The sequence below is a fragment of the Melopsittacus undulatus genome, chromosome 4, assembly GCF_012275295.1.
Source record: "Melopsittacus undulatus isolate bMelUnd1 chromosome 4, bMelUnd1.mat.Z, whole genome shotgun sequence".
NCBI lineage: Eukaryota > Metazoa > Chordata > Aves > Psittaciformes > Psittaculidae > Melopsittacus > Melopsittacus undulatus.
In genome coordinates, this window is record NC_047530.1 from 19002111 (window position 1) to 19022099 (window position 19989).

Genomic DNA, 19989 nt, shown 5'->3' on the forward strand with positions numbered 1-19989 from the left:
GGTGTATCTAATGGATCCTGCATGTTAGAAGACTCCAATATAGAGAGACCCAGGTTGAGAGATGCCTTTTTGCTTTTAAGACCGTATCTAGCCTATGGACAGTAGTTTGGCAAATCAAATCTTAGGATGTCCCATGTCACATCATGTTTCCAAACCTCAGCGTAACTTTTCTAAAAGTCTGTAAACAAAGTGTTAGCTTTAAACCCTTGTTCTTCTTTTACTACTGAAGATCTTGATACACTCAAGCCTTCTGGAATGTGGAGTCAAAAGGAACTCCATGAGGAATGCAATTCCCAAGCAATGCAAATGGATACTGTATTTCATATGGGGTAAAGAAAAACCTGTATATGATATTATATTGCATCTTTCAAGGAGAAGGCTGAAGAGCATGCAAAGGGAAAAATGAGGCATCGTGTCTATTATGTGTGAGACTATGCAATTGCACCTGAGTGTGAGGGGAAAACTAAACAGCAGCCCTTATGCACAGCTGACAAAAAAACTTTAAAAAGTTACCGCTGACGATCTGACTTGTAAGTGGCTGTCAGCTCATCAAACATGGTGCTGTTCATTTCCATAAATGCCTTCAACACATTGTAGACTAAAGCCACAATAGCCCTGTGGAACATCAAAATAGGAAAAAAAAAGAGTTTATTAGTTTCAGATAAAATTAAATATGAGATAAAAGTGTCTTCTCTTACCAGCATTGCCACAACCAATTCTGCTCTTGCAAGTATGATAATGTGAATTCTTTGATTTCAGTGAAACTACTTTTGATTAACATACTTAAAGGTGAGAATCAGCTTTCATGTCTCTACTGACTTCTTCAATGGAGCAACCCAAAACTCTAGGGTAAAAGGTAACAACAGAAAGCTATTACATATAACTACAGACTCTTCCCCTCATCCTGTGGAAAATTCTGAATTAATCTCCAGGGATTCAAATCATCAATGCTGTCAGAAAGAATAGAATTTAAACATGAAATGGGAATGATTAATATTTCCTTATGATTTTCTATGAAGCTGAACATTCAGTGTGTCTATGCAAAAGAAAGCTGTATTTCAAGTGTGATTTCCTTGTACTCATATATTTCAAATCCATTTTGATATTGATACTGAAAAAAATTCTTCAAAAAAGCCCCACAGATCCTTGCAGTACCTGTGTAAAGCTATGTGTTTACATATAAATACACATATAAATTATTTTTTCATAGATATATAAAAAATACATCTATCATTTCTATATATCTGTCTCTAGATAACCTCTGTCTACTTTGCATATTGTTGCTACTGACCCTACCCAAGAGCCAGTACACTGCTGCTTATTTGAATTCAAGTTGCTTAATTACATAAAACATAACAGGTATGATCTGTTTACACAAGAAGAAATGATGTGTAATCATAATTTCACAAAGGCTTCAAAGGCATTCTGTCCCACAAAGGTAGATACATTTTATGCTTTTATACCATTTGACAGGATAACTAACCTAAAATACACTAGAATTTCCAAATTAAGATGGATCTGCCAATCATCTAATTATCTAGAGGTCAAAACTTCTTTCTTGGAAGAACTGACAATAAAAAAACAACGAAGCAACTGAAAAGGGTGAATGGAAAGAGACAAACCTAAAAACCCTTTGAAGAATTTTGAATAGATTATCAATCAAAAGATCCTAGTTCTGATCCACTACTATTCAGACATGGAGCTGCTTAAGAAACAGCTTAGAAGATGGTGAAGTAGCCAGGAGATAGTGAATCAAAATTACAGGTGCTGGAAACCTTTGGAACTAACCTATAAGGCAGGCAGATTCTGTGCCATTTCCTTTGCACCCTGTATATCATTTACTTCTTTCAACACACTTTCATTTTTGTTGCCTACATTTAAAAATGATGTTACAAATATAAAAATTCTTGAACCACCTTCTTTATTTTACATGTATTTTAACCTGACTTGTATGTCAAAGGCACAAAATTCCTGCAGGTATGAAAAACTCTGTAAACTCGGATAACTGCAATATTCTCATTTACCAGAAGCATCCCAGTGCTCAGTATGAAAGGTTGGGCGGGAGCCCGGGCAGGTTGGAGAATGGTGATACAGTAATACCATGAAAAGTGTCCTTTTGTGACCAGCATTATTTAAAACTTTCCAGTAGCATTAGATCCATCATTCATTCTCACAACTTTTGAGAGTTTGAAGAGGTACAGAACAAAAAGAGTAATGTTTGAAAAGAAGAAATATTTTACAAATACTTTACAGTAAGGTCTTAAAGCAACTGGGACTTGAACATAGCATAGCTCATTAAAAATACTGGGTTTATTAAATGGTAACCATCTTGACTTCAAAAATCTTCTCAACTATAGAATATATGGCATCTAAGTATAATAGTATTTTTCATTAAAACACTTTTTACTAGGTCATTCAATTTAAAAATAAAAATTCAAAATTAAGAGGATATCAATACGGATCAGCTGCTCTATTATTGTGCGTAACAGAAACCAGCTGTGTTTAAATCAATTCAGAAAAAAACAACCCAGCTCAATGACTATATGTTTCATAAGATGTTTAGAAAAATGCCAGTACCAGAGGTCTACCAGAGGTGTCACTATCATCCATGATACACCTACAAAGCTTTAATAATGCCAAGCAACATTCTTCTAGACAAGTTACAATCAGGCTTAAGATGTAAACCAGTTTATAAAAAACTGTGTAGGAGAAATGCTTGATGAGCAACACTTTGTCTTCAATAACAGCCTAACATCTAATTTCTCTTTTTTCCAACTTGTGACAAAGTCTATTTTTATCTCACAAGGTACTGATTTTTGTACACATACCAGATAATTAAAATCATTTTCAGATAAACTCAAGTAAAGACTAATTTATTCTGGCTTTAACAGAGTTGCACCTGTTTATGCTAGCTTTGAATCTGGATCTCTACTATTCTGATGTTTTCCATCAGACATTCCCCAAGTTTATCAGTGGCATATCAAATGGTAAGATTAAGTATAATGGCAAAAAACTTACGGATTCCAGTGCTCTTTAGAAATCCTATAAAGGCTGGAAAACATGATAGGAAGTATAACATTTGAATTCTCCTCTATCAAACTCATGATGTATTCATTATTCCAATAATAGAGCGCTCTTTCAGCCACCTTTGAGTCAAAGGAATAAATATTAACAGGAATTCAGATAGCTGTAATTTTGCAATTTTCTCAGGGAAAAATAAATCACAGAGAAATTTCGTGAAGATATTTTAACAGAAATCATTAACTTTGGAATTAAAACTCTACTTTAATCAGTAGCATAACATGCATTAATGGAATTAAGTTTTTATCATCTAATTCAAATCACCCAGCATGCACTCTGTTTCCCCTGAATATGGTATGTTGTTACTCATTGAGGACCAGGTGCAGACAGAACATTAATGCTGCAGCTGTGGAGGGGAAGGGAGATCAGACAGAATTCCCATCGCCCCTTTCCCTCAATCCTGTGACTGCAGTCAGAAGGAAGACAGCTGTGCTGGGATACCAAGGGAAGGAGAAGGGAAAGCCCCAGTATCTGGGCTCAATGAGGGAGGAGAAATCTTAAATGTGGGATAAGTACCAGTGATAATAATCACTTTAGGGAGGAGCTGGGTAGGAGGGAAAGGTTGTCATAGGAGGGAAAACACTGATCTAAATTATGCTAAATACAAATGTAGTCCAAGAAAGAGATGAAAACAGACACATCTGCCTTTGAGACAGGATAGGTCACCTAGCTTAATATGAAGGCACTACAGGTCATACATCCTACCTCCTTCTTCACATATGATTCAATTTAAATCCTATTCAATCCCTTCCTTTTTGTTATGCAACTTGAACAGGCTATGGGTTCTACCATTTCTAACCAGACATCTCCTTACAGAAGAAGGTAAGTAGGAAAACAAGAATGGTGCACAAGACTGCGTTAAAAAAAGGAGCAAATACATCCTACATAGTCTATCAGACCCAAGGCCATATGGTGAGTACACATCACCTACAGTCAGAAGGGCTCAAAGTCTGCCTGGATACAGTTAAAGGCCTTAGGTGGCTCAGAACAGCAAGTTCTGTGCTGTAACCCCAGATATATCTAACAAGTTATTCATGGAACTCAGAACTAAACTCCCACTGCAACATAACCTCTTCCATAGAGGTCCAGAAGACAAGTATTTGAAACAATGTAACATGAAATTATATATACATTTGGAGGGGTGTTATGTTTGCAACTGAGACAATACATTCCTATACAAACAACAACCTCTACGACTGACCTGAAAATGAGGGCTAGAGACACACTTGGCAATTTGTTTAAACAAGGGCTCCTGGATCTTGACAAATTGTGATGGTTCAATTACATCCAAGATTTCCTCCAGCTCTCCAAGGAACATGACCTAAAGACAAGGAAGAAAGAATTGAATATAAAGCCTTTGAATCATCTTGATCGGCAAAATGCTGGTAACTCTCAAATTCTACTTCAGGGAGAAATAGAGGCCACACTAGCTCAGCAAGACCCTCTCTCAAAAAACATGATCAGTTCTATCTTTATGAGATTCAGTCTCATAAAAGAACGAGGACCAGTGTGTGCAAATACTGTATTTGAAGAAGTCCATTATAACAAAATTCAGAATTGCACCAGTATATCCATACTGAAAACCTAGCCTAATATAGTCAAAGAATTTGGTCAAGGCTTTAACTTTGTTAAGCAAGGATAGTATCTTAATCTCACCTCAGTTTCAAAAGCAGTGTTCAAAATAACGGTTTCATTGTGTCATAGTATCTCATTAGGGGATCTCAGATTTGCATCAAGGATTTGAAAAAAAAATACAAAGATCTAACTGCACCTTTTATACATTTAATAGGTAAACGCTAGACAATAAAATACCTTTAATCCTCCCTCGAAAAATACTACCCTCACATATAAACAGTTCCAAATCTAACAGAATTTACCAATCCTCAACTTTATGTTCTTCTGAAACAAAAAGAAATTCTCTGCAGAAGAACCAGTGTTTGTTTTGTTACTAGTTAGTTTGTTCTGTGAATAGTCAAACATGGTTATCAAACTTTTTACAGTTAAAACTGTCAAAAACCACCCATAATTTCCAAGTATGGAAACTCAGCTACAAGAATTAACACCAGGATCTGCCACAGCATGTGCTATCTACCTGGAAATATCTAAAGCTTGCCTGCCTATTATATTGTAGAACAAAATAATAGTTGTGTTTTGTTAATACAAATAATACACATCCTTAACTCTTTTGTTAAGGGTGCTGAGGCACTGGAATAGGTTGCCCAAGGAAGCTGTGAATACTCCATCCCTGGTGGTGTTCAAGGCCAGGTTGGACAGAGCCTTGGGTGACATGGTTTAGTGTGAGGTGATCCTGCCCATGGCAGGGGGGTTGGAACTACATGATCTTAAGGTCCTTTCCAACTGTAACTATTCTATGATTCTATAACACTAGAACATCACTTACCTCTTTCTGACTGCAGGTTTTAGGCCAGAATTTCATTAAACCTCTAATGACCTAAATTAAAGGGAAAAAAGTTAGATTTTTGTTTTTCCCTTTCCTCACAACAGGGTAAGCCATTTATGATGACGAAAAAAAAAGTATGAAAGAAATATTTACTGGTTCTGTGAGTGAAGGGTCTTTCTCCAGAAACTGTACTATGCAATACGCCAGCTGTGAAGCAGTAAAGATTTAACAAAATAAAGTTAGAACATGTCTATAAAGAAAGCACAACAAAACAATTATTTTTAAAAGAAGGACTCGAGACAAGATGCTACACAGCTTTCTCCAATTGCATCCAATTTTAAACTGAGATGCATGGTTCGCACTGTGCAAATCCACCCAAAGAGCAGTTCAAAAGAAACAACAGAACACACTACAAAAAATATAAATTAAGGTGACAAAGTAGCATATACAACAATCAGAGCAACTTAGAATTCTAAATACAGTCATACAACCAGCATTTAGAAGCTTCTGTTACTCTCTGAAACTGTGTCTTTTTACACATTTTATACATCAGCAAAATCATGAAAACTCTAGGCAAGATGAGCTGAGACAGCTAAAAACTGGAATTGCATATTTAGAAAGTACAGCTTTATCAGCACTACCTGAAAATTGGAGAAAAAGGCAACAGGTATCACTTATCAGGGGAAAAATTACATGATGAAAGCTGGATGTATGAAAAGATACATGAGAGCATAAATACTTTATTGAGAAATATGTGAACGAGAATGTTAGAGATTACGCAAAAATGTGCATATTGGTATTCAGAAAGTTGCCAGCATGAAGAAGAGCCTTGACAGCACAAGACTAAGGAAACCCAAATATCCTCTTGGGAGAGGAATGGGAAAGGCAAGCTTATGAGAATGAGAAAGTATCAAAGAGAAATCTAAAGAGTTTACTAAACAAAATCTCCAAAACTGTACCAATTTCTGTTATACTTTTCATTATCTAATCAGAAGCAAGACATTTATCCTACAAAGGACATAAAATGAAAAGGAAAAAAAAATCTCTCACTTTTTTTCTACATTTCAAAACTCCCCCCATCTTTCATGTAACATGCAATTAGATTTCCAATGCAACCTTAAAAAAAAGTATCTTCCTGTATCACCCCACTGAGCAGAAAATATTTGTATTAATTTCTACCTGTGCATGGAAGAGTGATAAACTCCTGACAGTATGTAAAGGGATCAGCACCTTCACCAGAAACTGTTTATGCTCTGCCTTAAGAGGTAAAGCAAACCCATTGATAATACTGGAAATTAGAATAGAAATATTTGTTAGTATTATCATCACAGAAAACATTCTTGAAGTCTGAACAAGCACTTCCTAGATTAAAATAATTTAACAGTCAGCACCTGTTCACAAATAGCAGGCTCATGCCGTTTGTAAACAGGTGCAGACTTTCGTCCTGCTTTATATTAGCAGTGCAGTACATATCTAGGTAGCAATTCAGCTCTGACTTAGGAATAATCATATAAACAGCTGCACAAACCTGTTGCCAAACAGATAAGACCTTGTCTATGTGGTCTGTAAATTCATATAAGCAAGATGTTCTGAAGCAATTAATTTAGAAAAGTAGATTTCCTTAAAATATTCGCACTGTTAGTGTTCTCAAAATAATTCAATTATTTCTAAAGCATGTAGGGATGAAGTGCACAAAATTTAACACACATACGGAAAGTCAATCCAACACTTTTGGCTCTAACTTGCATCCAGTTATATATTCTTGGCAAAGACATGACAGAGATTTGCACACGGGCATAAAGATGAGCATGTGCACACATCTGTTTTCAGAATCAGGCTTATAGTTACACTTTTTCCCAATCTGACACTATTCTGATGTGTCCAGAAGGGAAGTTTGAGATAAGTAACAAATAAAGACTCATTTACCTTCCTAAAATTTCCAACAATTCAGCTACGCCATTGAAGTGTTCAGTTTCATAAACAAACCTAAAAAGAAAAAAAAAGTTAAATATAGTAATATATCGGTTTCCTAAAGTGTTCATAAGTAAAACATACCTTCTTCCACAACTCACCGTAGAAAAATATTATTAATCTGTTTTCGGATAAATGCTCTAAGACCCAGAAACTTGCCATAAATTCTGTGCAAGACTGTTTTCAGGTAGTCTCGTTCTCGAGGGTCTTCGCTGTCAAACAGCTCCAACAGCTGTGTTTAAAGGAAAAAGAAAACTGAAGCAGTAGACATTTGACAAGTATGACACACAGACTTCTATATAAAAGAAAAAATTACATATTCATGCATGTAAAAATGCAGTATCAGTTACCCAAGGTGCAGAAGTACAGTATTAAAAAAATCTGTAGTTGTAACCCCACTACATCACCACGAAGCTCAGTTTATTAATTTCCACTTCTGGCATAACAAAACTTAGGCAACCTCAGACAACTGATAAACTTTTGATTAACTGGCTCCAAAATGCTGCCTTCGTTCTCCTCCTCCAAATAAATAAATTCTTAGACATGCCGTATCTACAAAATAGGGCAGTTCACCTCTTACCATTCACCATTCCCTCAGTCTGCAGAAATAAAAGATCCTCATTTGGTTTTATTTGTTCCCAAAACATTGTGTCAAGGTCACAATTTTCTAATTGCTTGCAATTTATACTGTGAATTCTTAAGCCTTCCTAGGGATTGCATGGCCTTCACACTGTGGAAAGGCTCAACAATGAAGCCTATAGCAGCACTGGATCTGTGGTTACACAATCTCCACCAATTAACTGAAATCAAAGCATCAGGTGGAATTAAGCCTCCAAGTTGAACACAATGGTAACTTCACTAGCCGTTTTAAACATGCAAACAAACCAACCCCAGCAACAGAAAACCTACCTTGACTAAGTAACTTGTAAGTAACATTTTAAAACAGCAGAATGATTAGGTGGTACTCAGTGAAAACAGAATGCCATCCAGTGTCTTTTACTGTACAAAATATATCCCAAAACACTGACACCTAAAGTTGTGTCTAAGAATTAAGGCATGAAATGAGCAGCAGGAATATCACCTGCAGATCCTTCTTCTATTCCCCTTGAATTCCCTAACACAGAAGTATGAGCTTCCCCTTATCCCTTCTTCACCTTGACACAACAGCATTGGCTATTCTGGCAGACAGTTGGAATGAGTTAGAAAGTAAACTTTATTTAAAACACAAAACAAAACACAAAAACCAACCACCATCCTCCTACTGCACAGATAAAAGGTAAGTTTAAAGTGGTAAACATGAGCAACCACTTGTTTGCATGAAAAAGAAATTAACTGTCAACCAGTACCTGTCTTGCAAGAGAAATTAAGAGTTTGTCAAAGAGGTCTGACAAATGTGTAAGATGCTGTCAGAAAATTATTACAGGAGTGGTAGAAAACAATACTATCTTGGATTCACAAATGGATATTGACATATGTATAAGTACATATAGCAGCGTATGTATACTAGCTGATTTCTGTTAAACTGCTACATAACTTGGAGAAGGTAAAAATGAAAAGACAGAAAAACATGATTAAAATATGTTGTCTGGGATTTTGCTTTCTAATATCCAGATTTAGGACTGACGTTATGTACCCTTCCACACTGTTTTGGATTTTTCTGTAGCTTGTAATGAGATCCCACTATCTGTTCCTTGGAGTAAGAATCTGTGGTGGGAATTTCATGTCGGAACAATGAGGTATGTCAGCTGCCCTCCAGAGGTTATAAACATATTGCTTTGTTCAATTAGTTCTACAGTTAAATAAATAGTCACCTCATCCTTCCCCAAATAGTAAATTTCACCCAAACACAGCAAACAGCTGGAAACACTTATGTTTTTAATTTCCTTATTGGACTGTTTTTAGGAGCAAAGTATTTATATTTCCAGTTCTCTCATACAGATCCTCTATGGAAACATTGCTGAACTATGACTTGGTCTCTCATTTAAAGAAGAACAATTATTTTGATATGCCAAATTTCTTACCAGGTTTCAACAATAAAGTCTTATTTTTATGGATAAGCTGCAAGACTTTCATAATTTACGTGACTGTTCTGACACTAAGCATACGTAGAGAAGGGAAATAAATTTTCCAAAATAGCAACCTACATAACACAGACACTTGTGGATATATTAGAATAGTATGTCTCTTAGCAACCACTGCCAACCATTTCAGACTGTATATATGCAGGCTTTGGAAATGAACAGTTACATTGTTAAATACAGAATTTTATCAAAATGTACAGCTGAAATCCAGAAACACATCCATATTCAAAAAAAACAAAAGCAAAAAACAAGCAAATAAGGAAAAGCCTAAAAAACACCCATTAAAGTATCATTTTTTATATAGGCATTCTTATCACCAAGAAATACTTCACTAAAGATCCTTGCATTTAAAAATAATAATTTAGAGAGAAAGCTGATTTCAGACTGTCAACGCTTGTGTTGTCATGAAACATCAAACATGCTTAATGTCCTTAAGTCTCAAACTGGTTTCCTATGTAAATGGTCTATAGTCACAGACTCTAAGGAATTGCTCTAGACACACAACAGATACAGTAAGAAATGGAATAAGAAGTGGAAGGACAAGCCAGTACTTACAGGCTGAAGACAAACATACACACAGAGATGTATTTCCCTACATATGTCTATATGGCTCAACATTAACTTTTTACAGGAAAAAGGTGAATTTTACATCAACACACTGTGCATAGCAATATGTAAAAATGCATCACTTAACCATATGGCCAGAACTTAGGACTTCTTAGAATTCTTTTGAACTCTAAACTGTAATATCACACATTTTCAGATATGATGGTTTTAAAATGTCTTATTTCCCTATTTCAGTAGATACCATTCTTTCACTCAGTAGATTTAATAAACACTAACAGGATTTAAAATAAAAAAGTTAAATCCTTGGTTTAGACCCATTCTACTGTTCCAAACTCTTAACATGTTTGAACACCTTGAAAGGGCATGACTGGAATGCCACCTAACAGAAGCATCCAGGAATTATTTTCTCTAGATTTCTAAGTGGAACACAAATATTCTAATGCAATCCTACTAAAGAAAATAAAATCAGTCTGGAAAAACCTGTAGACTGATTATCTCCCCATGCATATTCTTATATCTCCACCAGGTAACTGTATGATCAGACTGGTGTAGTCCCTTGTTCAAGTCAGCATTTAGATGCACAAAAAGGGAACTCCACCACAGAGGCTTGATCTGGATGAAAAACGTATTTAGAAAATGGATAAAACATAAATATCCTGCTGCTTCTGTTGGGTGAAGAAGGTCTGTAATATTAAGAAGGAAACTGAAGTCCCTCATTTGAATCTATCAGTTTAGGGACAGAAGCTGCACTCTTTGCTATGGTTTTAGTTATCCATAAAAATAACACACATGGACAGGAAAAGCACTACTTTTATTGCCTGACCACTACAGGGAAAAAAAAAAGCTGTAGGCCAGAGTGGTAGAGAATGGTCTTCACAAATGCTGAGTGTCTCCTGCCAGTTTTAGTTTGGCTTTGATTCAAGTCTCAGCCCACAAGGAAACTTCTTTTTCTGACTAAGTAGGAATCTTCCTAAATTTCCCCAATTTCAAAAGCAAGCTATAGACAGCATTAAAGTTCTTTCTGACCTTGCAGTTATACAAAAATTCATGATGGGAACAGAGAACACAAGACAGGCCTATTCCCAAAAGCTGAAGACAAAAGTCGTATCTGTGGAATTTCCTGGTTTAACCCAAAAAACACCTTCCATCAGCCACCTCTGTTCTGGTGTCTGTCAAGGCCTGCACAAAAAATGCCTCCCCACAGAAGAGCAAGTACTGTAGTTTCAAGTGAAATAACAATACATATACAAAACCTAGCTTGTACAAAAGGAGGAAGAAGGGAAGAAGGTTAAATCAGAAATACAAAAACCCTGGCTACCAGCTGACTGAGTAATAGCACCCATCTCTTCCATTTAGCCATAACAATGGTGAGCAAACTACAAAAATAAAGGTACACATTCTTTGCCAATGTTTTTCATTATTGATGCTACTTCTTCCATGCTTTTAATAGAGCTTGAACTTCAGATAGCCTTTTGATTTACTTCCTCCCCAACCACTACAGCATCACTCTTTCAGAACTGCACTGGGAATAGTTTTCCTGATGAACTTCTGCCCCTGTTGCTAACTCTTCAGCAGAGACAGAAGGGAGAAATACTCTCCCTTTACAACAGAAATATTGTAACAATATTAAGACACCTTAAAACAGGCATATAAATAGTCTTTCTAGAGAGCAGCATTTTTGGACTACCTAACAGCAAACCTTTCATTTTTCAACAATTACTAATTCAGCTCCCTCTCATAACCAGTAAGTCATATATTTTGATTAAGGTATCAAAATTGGATACAAACCATCCATTTTATATATCTATAGCAACAAGACTGACATATAAAGATACACATACATATTTCCCCTACCTCCATAGACTAAAAACTCTCACTGTACACACTTGTTTAGCCTTTTTCTGTTGCAAATAAAATTACATTTTCAAATTCTAAACAAAATATTTTTAAAGACTTTTTTCAAAAGCAGAATGAAGCCTTAAATTTAGAATAAACGTTAGCTTACCTGCAATACAAATTTCTGATCTATGTACTTTTTGGCAATGCTGGGCTGAAATTCTTGGCTTTCCAAAAATCGTATGAAAAACTCATATACAAGCTGCAAAAGAATAATAAAAAATTTCCACGGTTTAGTTTATGACTTGATTACTTTCTATATTTTACAGTCTTTCTCTAAATTCTTTTGCTAAAAGATAAAATGCTTATTTTTCCACAGAGCAAAAGGTTGAAAAAAATGAGAAAGGTTTTTCTCCTTTATCAAATTGCTATCTTACAGTTACAATTAATTATACAAGGTTTTAAAGTTAGTTTTGCTTATTTAAGTCAGTCAAAGACACTTCATCACCAAGAACAGGCACTGCCATTTTGTAATGCTTATCATCATCTTGTAAAGCTTATGAGAGTAATTGGAAAGCACATTTAAACTGCCCTCTGAATGACTGATGTCACATCAAATACAGACATTACAATTCTGAAAGGGCTGGGGAAACAGCTGGAAATATTTAAATTAAATCAGAAACTGCTTAGAGTGGCTTTTACTACAACTTGAAACAGAGAATACAAACCAGAATTTATTCAGAAGTTCCTAACTGACTGTAAAGATTAGCCTCAGGCTGTAGAAAACCTGCTTACTTTCAAGCAATTCCATCTCCGCCTCAACTATTCAGCAGGACAGTAACAGACATTCAATATAGTGGAGAAAAAGAAGAGTATGTAAAACAGGCAAAAAGGAAGGGAAGTGAAACAGAGACTGCTGTGGCCTTTTTGTTGAACCTTTTCAAGAGGGCCAGCTGTTTAAAACTTTTTCTTTTCTGACTTCAGAGTATGAATATTGATACTGAAAGGAGAAAGGAAGCTAAAAATTACCTTTTAAAATAATTTTGAATTTTCTATGCTAACACCAATATGCTGAAATACTGTTGCTACTTTACATCAGTGTTCTCTGACTTCTAAGAGGACAGGAAATCAAAAAGGGGGAGAGAGGTTTAGAAATATGATATGGAAAAAGTGACAGCTTACATAACTGATATTAAATCATCAGGAGATCGATTCCATCAACTCCTGACAAATACTTTGGTGTGTTTCTTTCTTCCTGACAAGGATAAATCATCCACCAGCTAAGAAATGCCATAATTTCCATGTAAATAATGACTTTTAAAATTACAGCACTACTGTCAATGAACATAAGATAGCAGATACACATGCCTGTGCTGTTTCCTGGAAGGCAGAGCTGTTCAGAGCTACCTTGAAGCTTTTAAGAGTTGGGGTTTTTTTTTGTTTCTTTTTTTTTTTTAAATATGAGAGATAAAACCTATATTTCAAGAACTTCTACATCTGTAGCACAAAAGAGTGAAAAAAAAATGCTCACAGGCAAGGACTGTGCCTGCAACTGTCCAATAAAATCCCTATTTCAAGCCGAGATCAACTGTGCTCCTTTGCTCACAGAAACTCCCAGATTCCACAAACTGTTACCTCTCAGGCAAACTTCTAAATTTACTAGTGGTGTAAGTCATTGTCCTGACTAACACAGACAATCTGCATCTGTTTTTTCTATATAGGATTTTACTGCATTAGCATCAGTGATTCTTTCTCCAAAATTAGCTTATGATCTTTGTTCAAAATACCTTGTGTTGGTACTTGAAGTACAGGGGAAGGGATGATACACAACAGTGAACATGCATCCTGCTACAAACACCAGAAAGCAAATCTTGACGAGGGAAGAGGAAGGAAGACTTAGGCATGTAGATTCTCATTCATATTTCTGTTCACCTACCAACACCTGGGGACTTTTGTACAAAAATTAACTACCCTTTGTAAAACAAAACTGTGAGCAGTATCATCCCCACAATGCTCTCACTGAAATTGCTGAAAGCCACTTCTGCAATGGAACAGTTTGGTAAGCAGAATAGTTTTTAAATCAGTGAAGGAAAACAAGAATATGAGTGGCACCATCAATACAATTGTGAAAGAAAGCTTCAAATTTTGCAAATTCCATAAAGTACTCTCCCATCTTTGTAGGTACTATACTGCAGCCATGAACAATATTTATAAATGTGTATTACAGACTAGTTCAGATTCACATGGTAAAAAGCAGATGAGAAAATTAGATACATTAAACAGTGATGAGCATTTCTGAGATAAATTATCAAAAACCTGTAAATGTGGCCACGATGCCTCCAAGGTCGGCTCATCTTCTTCTGGATCAAATTCATTGCTGTCACTAGGTGGGAGAGTTCTGAATATATTGCAAGATACCTGGAAAGTGAAAAGAAAGAATGAGATCTGTTTTTCAAAGAGGTACTAGATCTCTATGTCTGTACCTACTCTCTCCTCCATCATATAAGCAGTGTTTCTTTTGGCTGCTATCTGATAAAGTTCTTTAGCAAAGGCACAGGTCTAAGGAACCTGACACTCTACAAACCTCCCACAAGCCTTGCCCTTCTCCAGGTGTTTTTGTTTCCTCTTTCCACTGCTATGCTGGCATTACCCAGTCTGCCACCATTTCTGTCCACCATGTTCCAGATGTGCCTACCAAGATGTAATCCCCAATCCTGTCAGGCACCAGTGAGCCACAACTGCTTAGGATTTGCAGGAAATGCCATCAACACATACAAGTGTTTTCATACAAACTTGAGTTATTTCCTGTTACGCAGGGAAAACATTGATGGTATCTGATTAAGGTCTCATTTATCAGCACTTGTTAAGAATTGTGAGTGCTATTTACACATTGTATGCCTGGACACCTCATGCCAAGTACAGAAATTGGTCTTAAATAAAAGCAACAAATAGTATTTGCTCAGCACTTCGCCTGCATTTTATTTCACGGTTATTTCACTTTGCCTAATCTTATTTAGAGGAATTTTGATGAGATTGCCTGGCTTTGTGAAGTTCATGATACCAGTAAAGGCTGAACCAGAGTGCTTTCCTGGGTTAATTATAGCGCTGAATGGAGTGTACAGCTTCTTATGCAGCAAATCTGATAAACTGCAAACATGGTGTACAGCCTTTTCTGCACTTTGAAGGTGATGTGTGCCTTCTTTGCACTCTGCTACTGCATCTGACCCATCTCTAAGTTGTTAATCAAACAGCTGGGAAAAGCAGCATGTTATTTCCTAATCCTGTCTATACATGACCCATTCATTGCAGTTCAGCCAAACTAAGCTATTTAAGAAACAAAGCTAGTATATTCTGCAACATCCTTATTTATTTTTTCAGCTTTTATTCCTGTAAATGTTTACAAGTTAGTCTGTAAAGCATATTTTCAATATATAGGCAACTTAGTAAGAAAGAACACTGTAAAGCCAAGAGTTTAAATAAAATTCAAGCACTGGAAAAAATGGATTGAAATAGAAAAAGTAAAGTTTTGCAAGAAAATCAGAACAGATTCAGGTACTGCATAAACAGCAAGATGAAACAATAGAAACTGTAGGAAAGCGCATGTGGTGCATACCAGCGAGGAATATTTACTGAGCACATGGCAAAGATAAAAGAAAAGTAAGGCAAACAAGTGAGCACAGGAAAAAGATAAAGAAAACAAAACCAAACCCAACATAAACATAAAGGGGTCACATGGGGTTTCTGCTTGGACTTTTTCCTTCTTGCCACAAGAGGGTGTATTTCACTACAGTTACAGTAAAACACTTCCACAGAAGCCTCCACTGTCTATGTGGATCTCACATTTTCAAGTCACGTGGCTTTCAACCTTAACATATAGAGCTCTTATTATAGTCTGTGTTGATACTGAACTCTGCTTGCCCTGTGTGCATACCTGCAAAGTGACTACTAATATTTATTAGGAGATACTCTTTTCCTCCCTTCTCCATCCTCTTTTCCTGACTCATTTACTTCTCTCAAGGGCCCCTTCACGAAAAGACTTGCATGAGGAGAGGTCACATAACTATTCCAGGAATACACATTCCTGAGCTCCTCCTTCTACTATCCCCGATAAAAATAAATAAAATAAAATAAAATAAAAGACACACAAAAACCAGAGGAAAGTTATCAGAATTGGCATGACAGAGTTGTTCCCGTGTTAAGAGCACACAGCAAAATAGGGTAGATGGCCCAAAGAATTATTCCCAAGTAAAAAAGGGAAAACATACCTATTGGTGCCTTGGATCTGAACATCTGGGATTCTGAAATACTTACTGAAGCATTTTTGGTTAATGCTTCACATTGAAAAATCCCGGCCTTCCCAGGATTTGGACCAAAATAGGAAACTAGCAAAACCAAAGGCATTCCACAGCTATTTTCTTTTTTTCCCTGCTTTAAACTACTTGAAACAAGAAAGAAATTTTCATGCAAATTTAACCACACATAAATTATTGAAACTTGTACCAAGAGATCAGAGAAAATGGAAGTATTCATCAGCTGTTGTGTTTAGAAATTCGAACATATACTGAATTATGGCACAAGCAAATCCTGCAAAAAAAGTGTCTACTTTCAGAATGAAAAGCTAAACTAAGACAAATTCCTGGAAGATTTAAATCAAGTCAAACCAAGCCTCAAGCAGTTAGTGCCAGGGCCTTAAAAGCATGACAGAAGTATGAAGGGTTCAGCAACAATTAGTTAAGTGCCAGCACTGACACCTGAGTCTTGAGCTTGTAACAAAAACAGTATTTCTGGAGAGCACCTATTAAAAAGAGGCCAGTCTCAAGGCAACTCTAAAACACCTTTTTTTCCATAAGAAAATTAACATACAAGAGTAAATGAACAAAGTAGAATATGGTCCTAGAACACAGTTTGCTCTCTTTCATTTTCTTTTTTGCATTAGGAGAAATGATAAGCTGTATAAAACCAAAATGCAGATATTCTCTGGAGAAGAACAGACAGAACAGGTTATCTTTAAGTGATTTCCCCAGGTTATCATAATTTTAAAAGATAATGTGTGTCATTACTGTTACATTAATCACCACAACACAGCACAATAGCTCATTTACATACAGTGTCAATTTTCTAGCATGCTTATCTGAATCAGTAGCCTCTGGGTGGCTGATGTTACAAGCCTCTAAGGGAGAAGTGAAGGCAACAAGTTCTTCCATGCATGAACTGCCCAGCTGTACATTAGAGACTTTGACAGCCACCACACAAAGATGGGAATACGCTACATCAAATCCAAAAGAATAATTTTTTCTCAGATGAGCATAAGGTAGCTATTTAGTACTTATCCCTGGGCCCACTCAGCATGCTAAAATTCCTTCATCTGGATAGCTAATCATTTCTCTTCTGACCTCTGTTGCATCATCAAGCCAAAGGACATGCCTGCCAGCCAGCATACAGAGTCCCAGATGATTTGTCTCCCATAGCCAACACAAATGACTATTGATCATACTGAGTTCCATCTTTCACTGTTTAAGAACACCTCCAAGCCTGGGTGCTCTTTTTGTAAAGCAAACCAGAACTCTAACGTTGTAGAAAGTTGCATGATGACAGATCTCCTCTTGTATCCTCCATTACTGTCCCTTTCAGAAGCAAACATCAAACTGGGTGTAGAGAAGTACATCACTGCTCCCCTGGTATGCAGAATTTAAACACCCAAGTGCCAGAAACCAATTTAACAGATCAGTAATATTTACCAACTGGCATTGAATCTAAAATTTCCATGATCAAGTTGGAAATGCTAAAATGATAAATTTTTAAATTCAAGATGCCAGAAGTCCCTATGTCCTATGTGAGTGTGACAGTCAGGCACAACTCTGACCAGAAGAAAAATGAAAACGAATTCTTCACTGTGAGGGTGGTAAGGCAGTGGAACAGGCTGCCCAAAGAAGGTGTGGATGCCCCACCTCCAAAAGTGTTCAAAGCCAGGTTGGACAGGGCTTTGAGCTACCTGGCCTAGTAGAAGGTGTCCCTGCTCATGGCAAGAGGGTTGGAACAAGATGAGATTTAAGGTCCCTTCCAACCCAAACCATTCTATAAAAACCTTTCCAGGCTATTACAAGTCAATGTCAATTCATTAAAAACAAACAAGATAGGGAAGGCTGCTCTGATACTCCCACACAGAATGAGCTGCAAATTCTGAATAGATCTGATGACTAGTACCTGGCAATGCAGAACTATGAATATACAGTTAAAAGTAATGACCTTCAGGAAAGCTTTGATTTTATCACCACACTTACATTTTTAATAGCTTTTAGGAAAGAAAATACTAAAACACTTAAGTCTGAAGGTAGGAATAAATGTTTTGAGATGCCCATTCTCTGTCCCTCACCAGAGTGCTATGAAAATGATGATGCTGTAACAGAAACACTTCACAAATTTAATTTCAGCTCAGCGCTCCTACTTTGTGCTGTTCGAAACAAAGATTTTCATCAGTAATAGTTTTCCTGAATGGAACCTGAAAACAAACATGCATGCAGGGAAGCTTAGTATATTAGCTAGAAAAAAAACCAGGATAAGTGAATAGCCAGTTAGTTCACAGGAAATGCGTCTTCTTCTATTATCAGTATGTGGAACCATCTAAATAAACCCTGTGTATGTATGAAATTGAAACCAAGCATCTCTGCACATGCAATGTCTTAACTACTATGCATATTAACAACATACAGTAACAGTAACAAGTAATTAAGTCATAACATGAAGCCATGCTAACTGGGAGACAACAATGGCCCATGGAACAGACACTAAACTTGTCCTTCTATTTAATGTATTTGTGTGTGATTTTTTAATATTGTTTATGGATTTACATATTTTAGAGCCTGAAATGACTACTGCAGTCACTCAGCTATAACATCTCTATATAACCCATTGAATTGTTCCCAGAAGCTTGACTAAAGTACATCTTACAAAAAGTAACACCTATTTTTATCTTAAAAGATTATAAATGATTCCACCACTCTCCTAAAGTTTTACTACTAATCTAACGACAGCCTGCTTCATATTTCAAGGTTGAATTTGCCTGATTTCCCTAATGGCTCTCGTTAAACCACCAGATCTATTTCACATCTGCATATATATTTACATATGCAGTATGTATCTATTTATATGTAGGTATTTTTATATAGACATGACACTTCTTGACCTCTGTGCTGCTAAATGAAGAGCTAGAGCTTCTGAACCCAGGCAGTTGTTAGTTTCCTTGTTGGCTTATAATCCTGTGATTACTCTTGCTTCATTCCTTTGAGCTCCCACCTGTGCACAGCATGGATTCTGGGGTAGGTATAAAACACCAGACCCTCTCCCTCTTCTTTTCCTGCATGTTGCCACTTTATTTATCAACATTCATTTCTTTGAACAGTGCACTGTACCAGAAACCCACATTAAGATACTCATGATAATAATCCACAGTATTCGGGTCCTTTTCTGCACCACTGCTTGCCTGAATTCAGTCTTTCAAAGCTTAGTATTATGAACCTTTTTGCCCAGCAGCATTACTTCTGACTTGGCTGCACTAAATTAAGTACAATGGACTGCAAACACAGTCAACAATCCAGATCACAGGGTGGGGGCAAAAGAGTCCTTCTCATCTTTTCATGATCTTTAAGCCTTCCAAAGATTTACTCAATAACCTGTAAAAATTTAGCTCTAGATCAGGGTTCCTAAATTTGTCAGCTTACCATCACCTACTCCTGTGGTGGTAGCAGCTTCCATCCATACAGATGAGCAAGCAGTAAAATTGAGATCCTTGGAATTCTGTTGGCCAACAAGTGCAACAGGAGCAAGTCTGTAGAACAAAATTTCTGGTGTTCAGCTGCAATGTCTACAATATGCATATTTGGAGAGAGGAGTTTTTTTAGTGGTCCCTTGCACTGAACTCCATTAGCAAGTTGGAAAGCATTAGGTACACTTCTGGAGTAGACATTTTGTCAAAAATTAACTGAATTTTCAAACCCTAAGAGTTCTCTGTCACAAACGTCCAAGTGGAGTGAGAACAAATGGGAGATCCAATTC

General features: G+C 36.5%; 1 protein-coding gene across 6 annotated transcripts in view; it reads right to left on the reverse strand.

Annotated features, from left to right (window-relative positions):
• The window catches only part of PPP2R5E (protein phosphatase 2 regulatory subunit B'epsilon), a 71968-nt gene that overhangs the window by 3503 nt on the left and 48476 nt on the right, over window positions 1-19989 (reverse strand). For all 6 annotated transcript variants that reach the window (XM_034061407.1, XM_034061406.1, XM_031049293.2 and 3 more), the window contains 10 exons: window positions 14254-14355; window positions 12107-12199; window positions 7555-7685; window positions 7409-7468; window positions 6662-6770; window positions 5636-5689; window positions 5483-5533; window positions 4283-4402; window positions 3019-3146; window positions 514-615 (listed from right to left, as the gene is read on the reverse strand). In XM_034061407.1, the coding sequence (XP_033917298.1) occupies window positions 514-615; window positions 3019-3146; window positions 4283-4402; window positions 5483-5533; window positions 5636-5689; window positions 6662-6770; window positions 7409-7468; window positions 7555-7685; window positions 12107-12199; window positions 14254-14355 (950 nt within the window). The remainder of the gene's footprint in view (window positions 1-513; window positions 616-3018; window positions 3147-4282; window positions 4403-5482; window positions 5534-5635; window positions 5690-6661; window positions 6771-7408; window positions 7469-7554; window positions 7686-12106; window positions 12200-14253; window positions 14356-19989) is intronic.